General features: G+C 47.8%; 2 protein-coding genes and 1 pseudogene across 2 annotated transcripts; all 3 read right to left on the bottom strand.

Moving 5' to 3' along the window:
- Positions 1-4,644: 4,644 nt before the first annotated feature.
- On the bottom strand, positions 4,645-5,049 carry LOC116555369 (NADH dehydrogenase [ubiquinone] iron-sulfur protein 5-like). The gene has a single exon (XM_032283893.1). It carries the CDS (start codon positions 4,986-4,988, stop codon positions 4,668-4,670), a length of 321 nt encoding a protein of 106 aa, XP_032139784.1. The 5' UTR covers positions 4,989-5,049; the 3' UTR covers positions 4,645-4,667.
- A 6,366-nt stretch (positions 5,050-11,415) lies between these two features.
- On the bottom strand, positions 11,416-13,030 carry LOC116555425 (annotated as a pseudogene).
- A 2,804-nt stretch (positions 13,031-15,834) lies between these two features.
- Positions 15,835-17,630, bottom strand: LOC116555421 (metallothionein-1X-like). Its single transcript, XM_032283925.1, has 3 exons — positions 17,429-17,630; positions 16,767-16,832; positions 15,835-16,057 (listed from the first exon to the last, which is right to left on the bottom strand). Exons 1-3 carry the CDS (start codon positions 17,454-17,456, stop codon positions 15,966-15,968), a joined length of 186 nt encoding a protein of 61 aa, XP_032139816.1. The 5' UTR covers positions 17,457-17,630; the 3' UTR covers positions 15,835-15,965.
- Positions 17,631-21,838: the final 4,208 nt, after the last annotated feature.

Raw genomic sequence — 21,838 nt, 5'->3', positions numbered from 1 at the left:
CATGTGGAGCCCTAAGGAGCTAAAAGAAAATTGGAAATGAGCTTAGCTGACAAGAACAGACACAGGGTAGAGGGGAGCGGGTGTTCTGAAAAATAACGTCAACCGCAAAGGCTCACTAGCACCCAAGCTTCCTGTCACAAGCATTCAGCTCCCTGCCCACCTGCACCCAAGTTTCCTGTCTGCAAGCCCTCAGCCCAGGCAGCACGACCTTATAAACTCCCCTGCAGCCCTGCCGTTTTGCAGACAGCATTCCGTCTGCTGTGTTGCCTGCCCATTGCTCTCTTGCAACGCATCTCCCAATTTCTCTAATAAATCTACGTTTCTTTCCCGCAACTGTCTTGGTAAATTCCTTCACCATCTGTGACACTGCCCCTAGGCAGTCGGTTTTTTGTTTATTGTTTGTTTTGAGACAGTCTCCTCTGTCGCCCAGGCTGGAATGCAGTGGTGCCATCTCGGCTCTCTGCAACTCTGCCTCCCAGGTTCAAGCGATTCTCTTGCCTCCGCCTCCTGAATAAGTGGGGTTATAGGCGTCTGCCACTACGCCCCGCTAGTTTTTGTATTTTTAGTAGAGATGGAGTTTCATCCTGTTGGCCAGTCTGGTCTCAAACTCCTGACCTCAAGTGATCTGCCTACCTCGGCCTCCCAAAGTGCTGGGATTATAGGCGTGAGCCACCGCACCCAATCAGCTCCCAGGCAGTCATTGACCGTGACAACGAGCACCTGAGTCCCTGTTGCCAGCTCTGCATCTAAGAAACCCAGACATGAGAAAACTCCTTACAACACTGCAGTGGGCAAAGTGGTGTCTGTGGGCAGAAAAGGGACAGCACTGGGCTCAGTGGAGACCAGGCCAAAACACTCCCATGCTTCAAAGGTTAGGGATTTAAATCCTACCTGTCATAGTGGAATTTAAACAATCTTAACTTTTCAACAATAAGGAACAGACTCAATATATTATCAAACATGCTTATGATACCTATTATGCCATCATGAATGGTGCTGTATAAAATATGGAAAACGATATTTGTTGAAGCTCAAGGAATGGGTACATGGGGGTTCATTTTACGATTTTCTCTACCTTTGTATATATTTGAAATTTTCTGTAATAAAATGTATATTAAAAATGGATGGAGAAATTGCTGTAGAATATTGAATGATATTTAGAAATAACTCACACTATATAGTTAAGTGAAAAACCTGGCTAATTATAACCAGGTAAGTCTATATATATGTGGATTTTTAAAATATTAAGAAATTGAAAGCTGGGTGCTGTAGCTCACACCTGTAATCCCAGCAACTGGGGAGGCTGAATGAGAGGATGGCTTGAGCCCAGGAGTTCAAGGTTTCCGTGAGCCATGATTGCACCACTGTGCCTCAGCCTGGGTGACAGAGCAAGACCCCAAAGCTTAAAAAAAAGAAAAGAAATTGAAATGTACTTTCCCATTGACCCAGCAATTCCACTTCTAGATAGAGAAATCCACATGGGAAAGGAGATAGGTACAGCCTAAATGGTCGTCAATAAAAAAAAAAAAAAAGTGGCTTTTAAAACTACTGTATTGTCTGGACACGGTGGCTCACGCCTGTAATCTCAGCACTTTGGGAGGCTGAGGCAGGTGAATCACGAGGTCAGGAGTTTGAGACCAGCCTGGCCAACATGGTAAAACCCAGTCTTTACTAAAAACACACAAAAAAATTAGCTAGGCGTAGTGGCAGGCATCTGTAATCCCAGCTACTCAAGAGGCTGAGACAGGAGAATGGCTCGAACCAGGGAAGGGGAGGTTGCAGTAAGCTGAGATTGCACCACTGCACGCCAGCCCTGGCAACAGAGTGAGACTCTGTCTCAAACAAAACAAAACAAAATGAAAAACAAAATGTACTATGTTAAGCCAGGCTCAGTGGTGCATGCCTGTAGTCCCAGCTACTTGGGAGGCTGGCTCATGCCTGTAATCCCAGCACTTTGGGACCCAAGATGGGAAGATTGCTTGAGGCCAGGAGTTTGAGACCAGCCTGGGCAACACAGTGAGACCCCTGTCTCTACAAAATATAAAAATAAAAAATTAGCCAGATGTGGTGACTATTGCCTGTAGTCCCAGCTACTTGGGTAGCTGAGGTGGGAGGATCACTTGAGTCCAGAAGTTCTAGGCTGCAGCCAGTTATGATAGTGCCACTGCACTCCAGCCTGAGGATAGAGCAAGACCCTGTCTATAAAAAAAAGAAAGAAAATAAAGAAAAACAGGGGCTGGGCGTGGTGGCTCACACCTGTGATCCCAGCACCTTGGGAGGCCGAGGCGGGTGGATTGCTTGAGGTCAGGAGTTCGAGACCAGCCTGGCAAACATGGTGAAACCCACATCTATTAAAAATACAAAAATTAGCCCAGTGTGGTGGTGGACACCTCTAGTCCCAGCTATTCAGAAGGCTGAGGCAGGAGAATCCTAGGAGAATTGCTTGAACCTGAAAGGTGGAGGTTGCAGTGAGCCGAGATTTGGCCACTGCATTCCAGCCTGGGCAACGGAGCAAGACTGTCTCAAAAAAAAAAAAAAAAAAAAAAAAAAAAAAGAAAATCAAAAGTCTCTATATCTCTATGTATATAAAGAATAGTCCAGAGTGCTATTTATTACCCTGATGAAGTGTGACGAGGTGACGAGGGCTGAAGGGAAGGGACCAGGAGTGGGGCTGGCTGACTACTGAGATTTATCTGTCATGTTTTAATTTTTTACAAGAAGAATATATTTATCTATTATGCATAATTAAACATTAATAATGCCAAAGACTACATGGATATACACTGAAGTGCTAGCAAGGACCATCTCTGGGTGGTGAGAGTTTCTTAGTTCTTTTCTAGAATTTATGAATTTTCTACCGCAAGCGTATATGACTTAGGCAATCAAGGCAGGAAGGCAGAAGAAAAAAAAGAAACTAAAGTAACACTATTGTGCCAAGATACGCCCCCACTTTCACCTCCTGCTTGCATCCAGTTCATTCTCCGAGCTCAAGGTCTCCCCATGCAAGGTTTCCTGATCCCTAGCCCCTCCCTTCAAGAGGCTGCTCTTTCCTCAGCGCTCTCTGAGTCTTGGATAAGACCCCCATAGTGGACACAAACCCCACAGGCCCACACTGGATGGATGTGTAGGCTTCCGTGCCCAGGGCAGGCCCACCCTGCTGGCTTCTGACCTCTTGGCAGCATCCCTTAACACCACTCTCCACCCTGAGCCTGGCCCCTGAGCATCAATTATAGTTGGTGAAATTAACATTGTTCAGAGACCTTCAACAGAGAAGAGGAATCCTTTACATGTGCTTTTCCTTCCCAACTTGGGGAGGGGGTCCTTGTGCATCCTAGGGGTCTTCTGACCATTCCTCCCATCCCCAGCACTCCCAAGGGTGCATTGCCACCCCAGCTTCTTGTTCAGCTGTTCTTTCTCACTAAGCACCTACTGTGTGCCAGACATTGTTCTGGGCACGGAGATATAGCAAAATAAGTGAGCGGCTCACAGTGACATGCCCAGTAAATGGCAGAGACAGGACTTGACCTCAGACCTTCAGATGCCATGTCCGACAGCGACTCCAGAACCTCACATCCCAGAACTATCAAGGGTTAAATTCTTCTTTTGAGTAGAGCCACCGCAGCCATCATGGTTCATTTCTTGGCACCCATTCGCCAGTGTGGTTATTCTGAAGTTCAGGGCAATTACTTCACAATTGCCCTTTGCTGTAGGTTTTTTGTTTTGTTTTGTTTTTTTGTGATGGAGTCTTGCTCTTGCCCAGGCTGGAGTGCAGTGGCACCATCTCGGCTCGCTGCAATCTCCACCTCCCGGGTTCAAGTGATTCTCCTGCCTCAGCCTCCCGAGTAGCTGGGACTACAGGTGCACGCCACCACACCTGGCTAGCCCTTTGCTGTTCTTATTCCTTCCTTGACTGAATAAATCTTTAAGGTAACAAGAAGGGAAAACATATGGCAGATCTCCTCTGGGCCTATAAAACCAAGATGTGAGATTATTATATTGCTTCATGTGCTAAGTCAAACAGATCGAATATTTTAATGCGGAATTTTATAAAGCACATCTTTTTCTATGACTACATAATGACTTATAATTGCTTTCTGCAAATATTGGCCCTATTTCCAAAGACAGAGATCTTTAATGAAGTTTGCCCTGTCTGACTCTTGTTTTATTTTTGTTTTTTGTTTTTTTTGAGACAGAGTCTGGCCCTGTTGCCTAGGCTGGAGTGTAACGGCATGATCACTGTTCAATGCAGCCTCTACCTCCCAGGCTTAAGCGGTCCTCCTGCCTTGGTCTCCTTAGTAGGTGTGACCACAGGCACATGCCATCACCCCTGGCTAATTTTTTAACTTTTCTTGTGTAGAGATGAGATCTTGCTGTGTTACCCAGGCTGGTTTCAAACTCCTGGGCTCAAGCAATTTTCCCACCTCAACTTCCCAAAGAGCTGGGATTGCAGGTGTGAGCCACCATGCCCAGCATCTGACTTATTTCTTAAGTAAACACACTGCCATTTATGTATTTATTTACTTACGTATTTTTATTTTTATTTATTTTTTTTTTTTAGGATGGAGCAATATTTTTAAACACTTTGACAAGGAGGTTTTCCATAAACCTTTCCAGTGGAGAACAGAGAACATGAAAATTGGGCTCCAGATATCAGTAGCTGTGTCTGCTCAGGGCCGAGGCTCCCCCTTGCCCATGTGGTGAGGCGGAGGGGTGTACTTCCCTTCCTTCATCAGTTTTTCCCGTTGCCTCCAGATGGTATCCATACGTCTCATTGTTTTTGTCCGACGTATACACTCTATGAAATCATCATGTTCTATCTTGCACTCTTTCACTGCCCGGGTCATACCGATTCCATGTGCACATTCTATCCATTCTTTTTCAAAAGCATGGCATCGAGCAGGAAACTTGTAGGGCTGTTCGGCACTTTGGATTGTCCACCACTGATCTAGGTTAATGCCGAACCTTTTCTGCACGTCCAAGAAAGGCATGGCTGTAACTATCCGATGCTCATACCCTTGTCCCTCCTCTGGCCTCCGCTTCAGGACGACGACTTTATTTTTATTTTTATTTTGAGTCAGAGTCTTGCTCTGTTGCCCAAGCTGGAGTCCAGTGGTGCGATCTTCGCTCACTGCAACCTCTGCCTTCCGGGTTCAAGCAATTCTCCTGTCTCAGCCTCCTAAGTAGCTGGGGCTACAGGCCTGAACCGCCACACCCAGCTAATTTTTGTATTTTCAGTAGAGACAGGATTTCACCATGTTGGCCAGGCTGGTCTCAAACTCCTGGCCTCAGATTATCCATCCACCTTGGCCTCCCAGAGTACTGGGATTACAGGTGTGAACCACCATGGCTGGCCACTTTCAACCTGCCGTTGAAAGTCTGCAGTAAGAAATAATTTTTCCGTTTAGAAAGCCCCTGCCCTTATGGAGTGTTCAGTCTGTTAGGGGAGATAGACAACACATCAAATAATAATGCGGGAGGTTAGACAATGACCGAGGCTCAGAGAAGGAATAAAGTTGGAAGAGGGGTGGGATGGGTTTCCGACAGGAAGGGAGCTGAGTGAAGACTTGAGAGAAGGGAGGGAGGAAGGGAGAGGGCCAGCTGGCTGAGCATCCCAGGCACCCAGGCAGAGGTGCAAAGTCCTTGAGGCAGGAATTCTTGGTGATCTTCGGGAAAAGAAAGAGGCAAATGTGACTGGTGGGAGACAGTCATGTAGGGCCCTTTGGTCCAACATAAGGACTTCGGCTTCTACTCCAAGAGAAATGGCAAGCCGTGGAAGGGCTCAGATGAGAGAAGTGACATGCTCTGCCAGGATGAATCCTGTGGCTGTGTTAAAAATACATCACAGTTCTGGCCGCACTCACCTGAAGTAGCTCTTAGCCTCTTGAAACTACATTGCTATTGCTATTAAATACCCAGTTTACAAGGGTTCGCCTTAGGATTTCTTGACTTTACAATGGCACAAACACCTTCAATAGAAACTGTGCTTTTAATACCAATAGAGCCTTTCACTTTTTCACTTTCGGTGCAGTATTCAGTAAATGACATGAGATGTGTAACACCTTCTTATAAAATAGGGTTTGTGTTAAATGATGTTGCCCAATTGTGGGATAATGGAAGGACTCTGAGCATGTTTAAGGTAGGCCAGGCTAAGCTATGATGCTCAGTAGGTTAGATACACTAAATGCATTTTCAACATACAATATTTCAACTTATGACAGGTTTATCAGGACATAGCACCCCCCTACCCCCTTAAGTCAAGGAGCATCTGTATTGTAACAGCTGAAGAACTTGACTTCTGCTCAAGTCTAAACCTCGGATAACCATTTTATCTGGGCCCAGATGGACAAGGAGGTGGCCCAAGCCTGGAAACTGAGGCTCAGGAAGACTCCTCACCCTCAAGGTCACCCAGCTCACAGAGTCACTACAGCAACAGCTCTGACACCCCATGACACAGGATTCCCAGATGGTCTTGCTCCTAACAATGTGCTGGAAGGTTCCACCTAGGCTTATTGAATTAATTTGTCTATTTCTAATGATCAGACTCATTTGGAAAACACTGCTTTGATGTATAAGATGTCCCTATCTTAGCACCCTGAATATGTCCATCTCCAAGTATATAAAATTCTCTAAAATATCCTTAAAAGAGAATTCAAATGCACTGGATCACAAATTATAAATGCATTTCAAGTAGCACCTTTAACAGTAGGATAAGGTAGGGGTGGAGTGGGTGTAAACATTCAAATTAAGGTGGGCCTGGGGAAAACGGGCAGGTTACTGCTTATTCCAGCTCTTGCTAATTCCAGACTATTTTCTCAATGGCCTGTGTGTGCACCTCTCACATGATCTGAGCTGTGAGCCCCAGGGCTTCTTTCTAGAATCCAAGGAAAGCAAGTCTGACTGACTTAACCTTTTTTTTTTTTTTTTTGAGACAGGGTCACATTGTCATCCAGGATGGAGGGAAGTGGCACTATCTCGGCTCACGGCAGCCTCAACCTCCCAGGTTCAAGCGATTCTTGTGACTCAGCCTCCTGAGTATCTGGGATTACAAGTATGTGCCACCATGCCTGGCTAATTTTTGTATTTTTAGTATAGATGGGATTTCGCCATCGTCTTAACCTTTTGATGTGCTGGTTGGGTTGACTTAGCGGCACTGAATTGGGATTCCCATCAGCGTGCAATAAAGAGAAATGACCACCAGGGGACAGCAAACATCCAGTAAGCAAAGTCAGTGCCTTTTCAAAAAGTGAACAGAAGAGCTGGGAATCTGTCAGTGGGCGGGGGAAGCACTTACATTCTTGGTAACCATAGCCGAATTGTGTTAGTGACTTTTTTTTTACATACCCAGCTTTCAATCTGCCTAGAATCCCATTGCCTTTGTCTAGAAACTTAATTTTAAGAAAGTACTTACTTGATAAACTAATCAATGAATTAAACCAGTTCTCAACTGGCACTGGGGTTATTTTGCCTCCCAGGGACATTTGGCATATCTAGAAATATTTTAATTGTCACTATTAAGGGTATAGTGCTGGGATTACAGGTGTGAGCCATTGTGCCCAGCCTTGCATTGGCTTTTTCATCCGTACCAGGGATTCAGCCCATGTAACCCCCCAGATTCTGAAGAGCCACTTCTGACTGTTACAAACTTTGAATTTTTGCCAGGAAAGTAAGTTTTCCCAGGCCTGAGAGTGGCAGGCCCCAAGGGTAGGAAATGCCTACCTGCTCACCCAAGGGCGTGTCTCACAGGCCCAGGCAAGAAGGAACGTGGTCATGGGATGATACGTGATATCCAGTCCCCCATCCAGTCCTACCCTCAGCATCTCAGGCCCTGGAGGTCAGGTGAAGACAATCTTCCTTGGTCACAGTGGGTGGCCCTGTGATGCCATAGAGAAAGCCCTCTCATGCCGCCAACACCTTCCCCACCAAAGGGATGTCTGTCCAGACTAAGCTGAGGGAGGAGAATCACTTGAACCTGGAAGGCAGTGGTTGCAGTGAGCCAAGATCACATCACTGCACTCCAGCCTGGGAGACAGAGGGACATTCTATCATTTGCTGGACCAGTAAAAGGTGGGGACTGTGGGGTCATTCTTAGGACTCAAGTAAGTGCCATGGGGTTGGGGTGTGCTCCTGTGATGGGTGTCCTTTGAGACACATTCTACCCCATGTCTCAGAATTCCCGAAGGGAATATCCAATCGGCTGAGGCTCCCTGGAGAATACAATTCTGGCCCTCAGCTTTTTTAGCTGAAACCAGGCCCCTGGCTCTCCCCTCCCACCAAGGCTGTGCCCAATGGAGGCATGGGAATTCCCCTAAAGTAAGTTGGGGGGATGGATGCCAGACAGTCAAACTTAACCAATGCCCATGCCTGCCTGAATGCACCCCAGAGAGTCATTTCTCTGGGTGAAACATTGCCCTGTCTCTCAGAAGGGCCACTGATGCTGACAAACTCCCAGACTGGGAGACTCAAGATCACTGACCTACTGGTATAGGTTCTGGCTTAGCCTTGCTCAGGTTTGGGGGTTAGGCCCACCCCCAGGATGGAAATGATGTATCTGGTAAGCCAAGGTGGCTGGTGACGGGGCACAGGGCTAAGCCCCAGCTTTGTGAGGCTACCTCTGGAATCCTCAGGGGAACAGTCCACCAAGCCCTTCATATCACCCAGGCCTGGGTGACAACACTGGCCTCCCGGCCTTGCCTCTGCTCCCTCCCTTTTGGACTCAAGAATCCCTAAGTCTGTCCAGCAGAGGCAGAGCCTCAGAGGAGGGAGAAGCTCTGATCCCTGAAAAGTAGGCAGCCCTTCCACCCAACCCTAACCTTCCACTCCCGGCATAAAAGATTTGTGGGTTTCTTCAGCAGGTGGAATCTTCCTCCATGGAGGGTGGAGGGGGCCAGAAATGAACTAAGGATGGAAGATGAGGGTGAGGGGAACTAGGGTCAGCCTCGCTGACTTCACAGCTTTGCCCAGGGCAGGAGGTGAATGTGGTCCTTCGCCCATCCAGGGGTGGCCCCAGGGATCACCCTGAAAAAGTGGCTCTTCCAGCACTGTTCACAATAGCAAAGACATGGAATCAACCTAAATGCCCATCAGTGACAGACTGGACAAAGAAAATGTGGTCCAGATACACCATGGAATATTATGCAGCCATAAAAAAGAACAAGATCATGCCTTTTGCAGGAGCATGAATGGAGCTGGAGGCTGCCATCCTTAGCAAACTAACACAGGACAGAAAACCAAATACTGCATGTTCTCACTTATAAGTGGGAGCTAAATGATAAGAACTTATGAACACAAAGAAGGCAGTGACAGATGCTCAGGTCTGCTTGAGGGTGGGGTGGGAGAAGGCAGAAAGGCAGAAAATGTAACTATCGATCACTGCCTTGCATTTCCTCGACCGTGGCTGTAATCTGGTCTCCAGGTGATGAAATAATATTTACAGCAAACACCCATGGCACATGTTTATCTATGTAACAGACATTCACGTGTAGCCCTCAAACCTAAAATTAAAAAAAGGAAAGAAACCAGGAAGGAAGGGAAAAGAAAGATGGCTTAGTAGGTATTGTAGTGCCGCAATGGAGCCAGGTAAGCGTCCCATGGGACATACAGGTGTGTGATTCAGATTCTCTCCCCACCTCCACTCCTCACGGGGCTCTGAGCAGACTTGCTCAGCCACACCTGCAGACAGGCATTCTGAGAGCCCTCAAATGCCTGCACTGTCTCCACCCCCACCCCGACTCCTGCTTCTACCATACATGGCTTCCACCATCACCCCTGACCCCCTCCAATCCCATAAACTGAATTCGTCTTTAGATTAGTTCAAGTCTCCCAGGGTGTAAGGAAAAGACACACATAGTCTTTAGTGATGGGACACAGCCTATTTGAGGGTGTGCTGGGTATTTTCTAGATTCACTCTCCACCCTCCTCCCGCCATCCAGAGAGAGGGTGGCAGCGGTAGGGACAGCATCTGTTTGGGTTCAGCCAATGAGCACATTGGCAGGAGATGGGTGAGGAGAAGAGGATGTCACAGAATGGAGAGGAGGTCATTGAATGGACTCCCTTTCACCAAGTTGTGTGGCAACCTGAGGGTCACAGCTTCTGTTGGGACACCCTCTCCTGTAGCTACTTTCTCTGGGTTCCAGGGCTAGCCATGACTGGGTCTGGCAATTGCTCCCCAGTGTTGCAAGCCTGTAAGTCTTTGCATCTTTTATTTATTTCCTTTAATCCTTCCTGCTCCTTTGTAAACAACCCTTTTATTAAACTCTCCCCAATGGCTCACAGATCTCCTGCCAGGACTCCTCCTGCTATAGGAAGAAACTCCACATGGTGGTTCTTGGGGGTGCAGTCCTATGTCCCCCTAGGGAACCTGAAGGGGCCAGATTCTCCTTTCCACTGCCAGCCAGATGGACTTCCTGAGACTTTGAATCCCCAGCTGGAGGAAGAATTCAATGAATCCTTTAGAACTCATTCACAGTACCAATGGCCAGTGGCAGTGGTGGGGGTATCTGGGGACAGCAGAAGCAGTGGGGACAGCTGTGCAAACTGCTGCAGTGCATTCGGGCTGCTCCTGGGACATGACCTGACTACTCACAGCAACCCCCCATTTTCTGACTCTAGTTCTCCATCCATCTAGTTGACTCCATGGGTCCCCAGTATCTTTCCAATGAATTTGTTTTGCCTAATTTAGCTAGAGTCCATTTCTGTTGCTTGCATCCAAGGAACCCTGACTAACACAGAGTTTGCTTTCAGGATTCAAAGGGAGGTGGGTATTATTTGGACCCCTGTCAGCCGATGTTCAGCTTCTCTGGACTGAGCCATGTAGCAGTTCCCGGAAAAGCAGGAAAAGCAGGCACGTGATTTGGTCTAATTGTCCTCATGGCTTCTATTTAGGGTGGGCGCTTTACTATTCTCATAATGCAGCTTCAGTTATAGCATGAACTCTGGCAGCCCTGTTAGCCCCTCAGGTCTGTCAGAAGAGAGGATTTGAGTGGTTCAGTTTGCCTTCACCATCCACATTGGGCAGTGTCAGGACAGCCCCCTGTCCTGCTTGTCCAGCCCACCCATCAATGTTCTATCTGCTGTGGGCCAGCATGTGACCATGCGAATAAATGAATGGGTGAATGAGTAAATTTTTTTTTTTTTTTGAGACAGAATCTCACTCTGTCACTCAGGCTGGAGTGCAATGGCGTGATCTCAGCTCACCGCAACATCCGCCTTCCAGGTTCAAGTGATTCTCCTGCCTCAGCCTCCTGAGTAGCTGGGATTACAGGCGTGTGCCACCAATGCCTGGCTAGTTTTTGTATTTTTAGTAGGGGCAGGGTTTCACCATGTTGGTCAGCCTGGTATCAAACTCCTGACCTTGTGATCCGCCTGCCTTGGCCTCAAAAAGTGCTGAGATTACAGGCATGAGCCACTGTACTCGGCTTTTTTTTTTTTTTTTTTTAAGGCCGATTGCAGTAACTTTCTTTTAATGGGTTTTCAGACTCACAGACAGGGGCTGTTTGGATGAGGCTGTGCCACTAGTCAACTGTCTTCACTGTGGAGTCCTAATCACTCATTTTGTTTTGTAGATCATGAAGATTCATTCAAACTGTCTTTGCTTCCATTCCTTCATAGTACGTTATTTGGTCTGAAAGTACATCCCTCTTTCTCTCGTGCGTTGTATTCAAACAGGTTGCTGCTGCTTCTCTGTCATCATTAATCTTTTTCATCACATCCTTATTCCTCTTAGCATATTCGGGGTGTAACATATTACCTTCTGTGCCCAGGGATGGGAAAGTACAGGCAGGTATCAAGAAAAGAGAAATCTTCCTCCTGTGAATGGTAGGTACTCAGGCCTGACCTGCATGAAACTGCTGGTGGACCCAACCCTTTGGGTCTGCCGAGAGAAGTCTGCCAGGGACCACACGCCACCCAACACCAGAGGCTTACATCAAAAAGGCCTCACCAGAAGCAGGAATAGAACATGAATTCACAGCCTTAGGCTGAACGGCTCTCACAGCAATTCTTGCCCATGATGCCAACATGGCTTCCTGGGCTGAAGTTATCACTTCAAATGTATTAGTCTCTTCTGCTTTCTCATTCATCTCACGACTTTTCTAAAGCCTTGCTTTCACGGTCACTGCCTTGCATTTCCTCGACCATGGCTGTAATCTGGTCTCCTGTGACATTTCAGGAATATATTGCTGTTATTCAGGGTAAGCATGTGTATGGAGCCTCAGATACATTTCTTTTTTTTTTTTTTTTTTTTTTTAGATGGAGTCTTGCTCCGTCTCCCAGGCTGGAGTGCAGTGGTGTGATCTCGGCTCACTGCAGCCCCTGCCTCCTTGTTTCAAGTGATTCTCCTGTCTCAGCCTCCCAAGTAGCTGGTGCTACAGGTGTGCACCTCCATGCCTCGTCATATATATATATATATATATATATATATATATATGTATTTTTTTTAATTTTTTTTTTTTTTAGTAGAGATGGGGTTTCACCATGTTGACTAGGCTGTTCTTGAACTCCTGACCTCAGGTGATCCGCCAGCCTTGGCGTCCCAAAGCACTGGGATTACAGGCGTGAGCCACCATGCCCAGCCTTCAGATAAACTACTATTTTCTTGCCATTAGGACTCAAACCTTAGTGTTGATACCAGTTCCACAAAGTGTCCCAGCACACCTCATTAATGGGAGGCTGAACGGTCGACAAGGGATGGACTGGTATTCTGCATCTAGCTTTTGTGGAGCTGTGGATTGTTCGTTTGCTGGAGGTAGATGAACTTTACTGTGTTTCTTAGGCTTCTCCGGTTTGTCATCAGCAGTTGAAGAAACAGTTGGTTTCACTTGTTCTATATTGGATCACCTTTAATGGGCACCAATGTCAAAATCATACTTTCCTCATCATCTGTTTCCCCCTCAAAGAAATTCTTGTTGCCACTAACAAAATTTGAGTCTGACATTTTTGGCAATGCCCCTGTCTTGTCCATTCGGTGCTACCTTTTTTAAAAAAAATTAAACTGGGTGCAGTGACTCACACCTGTAATCCCAGCCCTTTGAGAGGCCCAGGTGGTGGATGGCTTGAGACCAGGAATTCCAGACCAGCCCAGGAAACATGGTGAGATCCCCTGTCTCTACCAAAAATACCTGTTTGTTTTTTGAGACAAGGTCTTGCTCTGTCACCCAGGCTGGAGTGCAGTAGCACAATCTCAGCTCACTGTACCCTCAACATTCCAGGCTCAAGTGATCCTCCCATCTCAGCCTCCTGAATAGCTGGGGCTATACAGGTGCATGCCACCATGCCAAGCTAATTTTCTTTTTTAAATTTTTGTAGAGACATTTTTACGCCATGTTGCCCAGGCTGGTCTCAAGCTCCTGGGCTCAAGTGATCTGCCCTCCTCTGCCTTCCAAAATGTTGGGATTACAGGCATGAGCCACTGAGCCTAGCCAAGTGAATGTTTTTCTCCTGCTCTCCTGGTCTGTCTAAATCACATCCTTCTCCCAAATTGTTCATACCTCGGTCTTAGCCTGTCTCATGCTCGGCCTATCCCAGAGTCACTGTGGAATGGATCCTTCTCCTGGAGGTAGAAATCTTTAGTTCCATGCGGCTCTCTGTCCCAGCTCAGCAGCTGCATCTTGCCGTAGTAAATAACTGCTCCCTGATTTCAACAGAGACTTGAATAAGATCTCCAGCAAAGGAATTGGCTCTTATTTATATATAATCTTACCTCTCTGTGTGCAGTACAATGGTTTACATGCAGTAGGGGTCCAATAAGTGCTCATTGAATTAAGCAGAGAACATTTAGGAATCGCCTACTGATTGCCAGACACCACACCTGGCCCGCACTTACTGAGGCCTTGATGGGCTCCAGGGACTGTGCTAGCCACATCAACCTCACCACAATCCCATTAGATAGGCCTTATTATTGTCCCCGCATGCAGTTAAATGTGAGGTGCTGAGACCGCATAACTTGCTTAACTAGTGGGGCTGTGGGTCTAGGCAGGCAGCCTGACTCCAGAGCCAACTCACTTAACTGCTTTACCAGGCTGTTTCATGATGGTGTGCTTGACAATGAAACTTCTGGAATTAAGCCATTCCAATAACAGCCACATCAAAAACACTGAATGACTCTAAATGAATCTCTCCAACAGACATTCACAATAATCATGCCCCACCCAGCCCCAGGGAAGATGGGGCTCAGGACTGGGGGTGAGGGATGGAGCAGGATGCCACTGCACAGATGACTTGGAAAAGAAAAAGCTGCAAGTTGAATGACCATGTTTATCAGACCTGGCAAAAACATTCTGTACCTATCCCTTGAGAGGTTCGGCAGCTGCAATTTCCCAAAACACAGTTGTGCAAGAGCAATGGTTGGGTGCATTCGTGGCTTTGGCCCTGGACCAAATCTCAGACAAATGGGGCAGTGCCCACATCACAGCCTTGCTCATGCCTTCTGAGGTCTCTGTCAGATTCTCTCCCCAGAAAATGGCACTTCAGGCACCAACCCACCCTCAGTGTGGTGGTGTCTCCATAGCATGAGCCCCCAAGGCGGCTCAGCTTGGTTTGGTCTCCATGAAGATACTTGCCACACTGCATGGCGAGGCTTGCCTGCCTCTCCCTCTGCAGCCAGCCAGGAGCTGGGCACTTCCAGATTCCCTCGGTCACCAGTACAGGCAGCCGCATGTTGGAGAGTTGCTCCAAATACCAACTGGGTTGGAAAACATCTCCCGGTCCTGAAACCAGAGAGGAACTGGCAGAGGCCATTTTATTTCACCAAATAATTCCATGTGACTGCTTCAAACCTAGGTACTTATTAAAAATGTAAGTTCCCTGGGCCCACTTAGCCCTAAAAAAATCAAAAAGAGGGCTGCAGGGGTGGGGAAAGTGGAATACTGGCTTGCGTAATTTTCCAACCCCCCTCCAAGTGATTCAACTGTGCAGCCAGTGAGGCAGTCCTTCAGATGTATGAGGACTCTGCTCTGCTCTCCCCTCTCCAAAGGGAACATGGGCTTCTCCCTTCACACAATCACAATCACACACTGGCCTTCTTTCTGTTCTCCAAGCACCAGGCTCTTCCCCACTTCTGGACCCTTGCTAGAGCTGTGCCCCCTGCAGGAATGCAGCTGTCAGACCCGGTGGAAAGAATTCTTCATTCAGGCTCACCTCAAGTACATTCAGTCACAGCACCTTTATTTTTTTTGGAGATGGACTCTCGCTGTTTCACCCAGGCTGGAGTACAGTGGTGTGATCTCAGCTCACTGCATCCTCTGCCTCCCAGGTTCAAGCAATCCTCCTTCCTCAGCCTCCCAAGTAGCTGGGATTACAGGTACCTACCATTGTGCCCAGCTATTTTCTTAGTAGAGATGGGGTTTTGCCATGTTGGCCATACTGGTCTTGAACTCTGGACCTCAGGTGATCTCCCTGCCTTGTCCTCCCAAAGTGCTAGTGTTACAGGTGTGAGCCATCGTGCCCAGCCTTAGCACCTTCTTCTTTACAAGATTCTTTACCATCTGTCTCCCCAGCAACCCACAAGCCCCCTTTTCCCCTCACCACCAAGAATCCCATGCCTAACTGTGTATGCAGTAGGCGCACCATAGGTGGCTGTTGAATATAGGCTGTGCTACTGATACACAAAAAGGGCAGCTACTACCAGTTAACTGTTGCTAGAGGGCGGTAGAATAAACACCCTAGTTTGCCATAGTTCACAAAGGAGAGCCAAGGCCTGGCAGGATTGCAGGACACCTTGCACCCAGAACCCCACTGCCATGGTCCCCTCTCTGAAATGCCCCACGATATGGGTTCCCTACAACCCAACTAAACCAAGTGCGATCTACCCAACAACAAATGAGACGCCCAGAGCCAGAATAGTCTAGATGAATGTATTGTCATTTACACATTTCATAGAAAATGGAGCAAATGGGTCAGGGTTGTACAAAAGAAAATCCACGTTTATACAGGTTGCTTTATTTACATCTGGGAGCAAGGCTATCCTGGCATCAGGCACAGCAGCTGCACTTGTCTGGCATCCCTTTGCAGATGCAGCCCTGGGCACACTTGGCACAGCCCACAGGGCAGCAGGAGCAGCAGCCTGGGGAAGAAGACAGAGCGAGGGGTCAGAGCAGACTCCACCAGGCACCTCCCTCCCCCAGCAGAGGCCCAGCTCGAGCCCTGCCTCTGGCCCCAGCTGACCCTCATTTCAGGATGGTGTGGCTTTGTCAGGAGACAACAGGTAGATCTTTGGGATGAAGGTTTTATGTGAAAAAGCTGCCTAGCCCCACCTGAGTCCGGGACAGGGCAGAAGAGTGGACAGGTAGTGATTGGGGGTATGAGAACAAAGGGAGGCCAGTTCCCCCAAAACCCACACTTAGGTGAGGAAAGTCTTCACAATCCCACAGGTGGCAAACCCCTGACATAGCAGTTCTGGGGAGGGCCCGGGTAGCTCTGGGCTGCATCATCAGATTAGAAACCACACGGGGTCACCAAGATCCTGCGCCTGAAGTGCTTCAGGACCCTGAAGGGTTAAGAAGGCTGCATCAGGATGCAGGAGACCTAGGTTCACGTTCCAGCTTTGTCCCCAGCACTACCTGGTACCGTCTCTGGGCCTCAGTTTCCAGTTTAGTAAGGAGAGGCTAGGACTCACCCATTTTTAAGGCACTTTGAGGTCTGATTCTGAATCAGGTGCAGAGGGAGGTGTTTGGGGAAGCTGGTCACTGGCCCACCCGTTGCCTGGGGAGCTCTGAGTTCCCTGCTCTAACTTGGCCCATCCCCCAGATTCTCAGGGAAGTCCCCATGCTCACTCTTCTTGCAGGAGGTGCATTTGCAGTCTTTGCATTTGCAGGAGCCAGCACAGCCACAGGAGCCACCTGCAAGGAAGAGAAAAAGGCAGTGAGCGGTGAGTGAAATGCAGAAGGCACAGCGGTAGTCAACAACCCTTGGTGCCTCCTCCTCTGTGGGGCCGGGCCAGCACTCAGAGCTCCTTTCCCACTCATGGGAGAGGAAGAGAAGCCCCATCTCCTCTCCCTTCATGCTGGGAAGGGCAAGTGTCCTCTTGCTTTTACTCCATAAGCAAGGTTCCAGGCTCCAGACACAGCCCAGGAAGACTGGGACTGGAGGCCCGAAGCTTGTGTCCTGAACTCCGAAGAGGCAGTCGTCCGCTACCTTCCATCCACCCTGGCTGCTCAGAGCCTGGTCAGAGCATTGGGGCTCAGCCAACAGCCCCCCTGACCAACTGTGTGACATGGAATAGGACAGCTTTGGGCCTCAGTACCCTCAACTCTGATTTAGAGACACAGGGAGGAGGGAAGTGGTCTCAGGGACGTGATCGGGAAGAAAGCGCTTAACGAAGTAAAGGAGTCCGCTTCAGCTCAGAATTTAAAATGCGACTTTCTCAAACCCAGAAACAGTTTGTACTGTGCCTGAGAAGCGGGCATCCTAAGGAGCAGAACCAGGTGTCCCTTACCAGGTGAGCAGGAGCAGTTGGGGTCCATCTCGAGGCAAGGAGAAGCGGGAGTTCCTAATCCAGAAGCAAACACGCTGCGACACAGATGAAAGGCGTGGTGACGCCCAGGAGCCGCCGGCTCCCTGTATAGCCTCAGGTGGGGGTCGGGCGCAGAGGCCCCACCCCGTCCTTGCACCCGCCCGGCAGATTCTGCGATGACCGCGGTCCCGCGCTGGGCTGTGCGCAGCAGGCGGGCCGGGTGCACCATCCCACCGGCTGAGCGCAGTGCGCGCGGCGGAGTCCGCCCCTTTGGCCCCACCCCTTTGGCCCCAGCTCACTGAGAAACTGGCAGTAGGTGTTGTCCCTGCTGTCCTGCCTGCCTTCCCAATTTCCCCGGCATTACCTGCCACTCCCTCCCTAGGCGTGCTGGGAAACTCGGAATCCCGCCCGTCTAATCACCCCCAGCCCCCACTCCGCTGTGTGTAGCTTTGCATTTCCCAGAGACACTGGATCACGTCCCTGGATCGGCGGAAGAGGGCGAGAGAGCAGTGTGCAAACGAGACGCCAAGGACGGGACCCTGGGATCTCCTGCATTGCCGATCTCTGTCCCAGTCGCCACCTCAGTCTGTTGGCCACGTTTCTCCTATGCCTAGGAACAGAACAGACACAGGGCTCTACCCCCTTCCTTCCTTTCTCCACTCTTGAGAGGCTGAATGGGCACATTTTTTCCGGGTCCTCCTTTGCATAAAACTCTCCAGGGTCTCCCCACAGCCTAGCAGGGCACCCCTCTACAGGATGGCAGTTTGGAAAATGTGGGATGCTCCCAGAAGAGAGATCATTTTAGGTGACATGCGGATCCTGGATTAAATGAAAATTCAAGAAACCTGGATGTTTTTCCTTCCATATTCCTATTACTCTACATAGCATGAATCCATGTTAGTCACTTGGCATCTTTGAACTCACAGCAATCCTAAAGGGACACGCATTCTGTTTATGAATGCATATTCCTAATCTGGACAATGACAATACAAGGAGGTCAAGCGCATTGGCCCAGGGTCAGAGGGCCTCGAAGTGGCACTGCTGGGTCTGAATCCTCTCCGCTTCCCCTGGAAGAGAGGGCAGTGATGAAGCTTGCCTTTGGCCTAGGTATCATCTCCTACTGCTTGAAGTCTTTAAACAAAACCAAGCATCAAGGTCAGTCCTGGAAGCAAAACAGGGGATATGAATAGGGAGAATTTGATGGCAACATTCTGTGTCTGGAAGTTAAACTGATTCTTTTTTCAGTAGTGCTAATGAGTTTACTTTTCATATAAATATATCCAAGGAAATAGGAATCATTTAAAAGAAAAATGTTATGTCACATATTGGTGCAGGTGGTAGTGGAACTGGCAGGCATCCTTCCTTTTCTGTTATGGGGACAGGGACTGCCTTGCTCATGGCTTTATATTTCTGGTGTGAATCCCTGTTTTGTGGGAAGAGGGCAAGGACCCTGTCAGGACCCAGGGCCATGCTCATGTGGCTGATGAGAAAGACGAAGGACACACAGGGAGGGACTCCAGGCCTGGCTTGTTTGTCTGGAGTAAAAATGTCATCTATCTATGCCATTATTTGAGCTGTTTGGGCTGTTAGCACCAGATACCTTAGACTGGGTACCTTAAAATGCAAAAATCTATTTCTCTCAGCTCTGGAGGCATGGAAATCCGAGGTCAAGGCACCAGCATACTTGGAGTCTTGTAAGAGCCCCATTCCTCATGGATGTCTCTTTCCTGCTGGATCTTCACACAGTGGAAATGGTTGAACAAGCTCCCTCGGGCCTCTCTTATTAAGACACTAATCCTATTCATGAGCGCCTTGTTCTCTTATTGCAGTCACCTCCCAAATGCACCACCTCAATCCCAACACATTGAAAATTAGATTTGCACACGTGAATAGTGGAGGCACACAAGCATTTCAGCCAGAGCAGCCATGAATCATAATAACAAAATAATAGTTAATATTATAGATCACTTGCCATGAACAAGGCACCATTCTAAGTTCTTTATACCTACAAAATCATTTATTTCTACAAGTCAGACCCCATTACAGTCATATGCTGCTTAGTGATGGGAATGCATTCTGAGAAATGCATTGTTAGGTGATTTCATGGTAGTAAAAATATCATAAAGCGTATAATAACAAACCTAGATATTATGGCCTACCACAGACCTAAGCTTTGTGATGCGGCCTGTTGCTCCTATGCTTCAAACCTGTACCACATGCTACTGTACTAAATTCTGAAGGCAGTTATAACATAGTGGTAAGTATTTGTGTAATTAGATGTAGCTAAACATAGGTTCAGTAAAATTACCTTATAATCTTATAGGACCACTATGCTATATGCAGTGTATCTATAACTAAAATGTCCTTACACAGCACATGATGTATTACTATATTCTACCCTTTCACAGTGCAGGAAACTGAGCCAGAGAGAGGTTGAGTCACCCAGGTATACCTGATGACACATCATACAGGCTGACCATAGGGTAATGCCCTCAACCACAACCCTCTGTCACCCTGCCATGTGACACATGAAGACACTGATTCTGACACAGAGGCACAGTGGGAAGAGCACTGAGCTGGCTGTCAGAGCCTCTGCATAGTTGTATGTCCTCTCTGGGCTTCAGTCACCCAGCTGTCAGTCAGGGGCACAATCGGGATAACTAACCATGGGCGCTTCCAGCTCTGGACTGCGAGGAGCCGGGCTTAGCATCTGCTGACAGACAGCATGATCTCCCACTATGGCGAGGGCATGAGGACAGTCATGGCATAGATTCATTCATGCCTTTACTTCTGAACCATGTGACCTTGGGAAGATTGCTTAACTCTTCTAGAAGACAGCGCAACTCCTCTAGAAAACAGAACCATTTCACCAAACCCTGTGCACTCACTGTCTCTTTGTGTGAAGATCAAATGACTTGAAAGGTGGGAAAGGCTTGTTCTCTGAATGCTGGAGCAGTGTCTATCCTGGAGAGCTGGTGCAGGAGGTCATTCACATGCCCTTGAGACCAGATCAGCAAGACTCCAGATCCATCTCTAACTTCCAGTCCACATAATACTTCCAGGAAGATGGACTTTTTCCAAGGGGCTTGATGGGAGCTAACAGGATTGTCTGTCTGGAAAGTCCATGTGGACGAATAATTATAATAGCGCTGTTGAGTAAGCCCTAGGCCACTAGTACCAGGCCACTGTCCCATTTAACCCCTATATGGAAATATAATCTCCTTTATGCAGATGAAGAAATGGAAGCTCAGAGAGGTTAAGTGACTTTTGCAGGCCACACAGCCAGTAAGGAGTAAAGCGGGCTGTAAAACAGTTGTATGACACCAAAGCCTGCACTTGGCCCAGGCTACCTTCTGAAATTCCCTCTTCACAAAGAGCACCTGCAACCCATCTAAGTCCTGACTCCTGGGCCTCCTGTCTCATCTTCCTTCTGATTGAACATCAAGTTACAATTCCCTGAGCAGATAGCTGGAGGGACCAGCTGTTGGTAGCAATGATCAGTCCTCATCCTTCTCAATTCCACCACATGCCTTCAAACTACAGAATATGCCATCACCCCTGCATAGGTGGAGTCAAAATACTTCACCTGGGAACTTTAATTGCTATCTATAGTCAGCTTGCCAGGATAATGCTGGACACTTCGCTCCGTCTCACTATTCACTGTACTGGCCTGAAGTAACCAAGGGCTGGAATTTGAAGGAGATGCAGCCTGACCTTGAGAGAAACTTCCAAAGATTCTGAACCAAGTTAGAACAAGGAGCTCTCAGATGTAGCGAGAGTTCTATTAGTGACATAGGGCAGGTCAAGACTGATAGTTTCTTTTGGGCATGTCAAGGCCAGCACTGCTGAAGGTGTGTGTCCACGCACTGGGGCCAGTCTACAAACCGTTCCCAGTCTGAAATATACACTGTAGAACAAATATGCAATGTTTGTAAATTCTTTTATTTTTCTGTGAGTTTGTTTTTCATATGTGTATTTAAATATAGCCGTACATATTTTCATATATTTGATTTTCATAAGTATTTTATTTTCACATATTTATATTAATAATTTGCCTATTGAATATAAAAAGTAGATTTTGTTTTTATATTTCATACTAATTCATTTTAGTTCACTTTGCCAAAGCTTAGGTCTGTTACAGATGCCCATGCCATTGTATCTCTTACATGTATAATGCCTTTTTTTTTTTTTTTTGAGATGGAGTTTCCCTCTTGTCACCCAAGCTGGAATGCAGTAGGATGATCTTGGCTCCTTGCAACCACTGCCTCTTAGGATCAAGTGATTCTCCTGCTTCAGCCTCCTGAATAGCTGGGATTACAGGCACTTGAAATCACTCCCAGCTAACTTTTGTATTTTTAGTAGAGATGAGGGTTTCATCACGTTGGCCAGGCT

This window comes from Sapajus apella, unplaced genomic scaffold (genome assembly GCF_009761245.1).
Source record: "Sapajus apella isolate SASKATOON/1434 unplaced genomic scaffold, GSC_monkey_1.0 scaffold15, whole genome shotgun sequence".
Lineage (NCBI taxonomy): Eukaryota > Metazoa > Chordata > Mammalia > Primates > Cebidae > Sapajus > Sapajus apella.
Note: the sequence above shows the minus strand (reverse complement) of the source record. Positions and strands in the feature narration are given on the sequence as shown.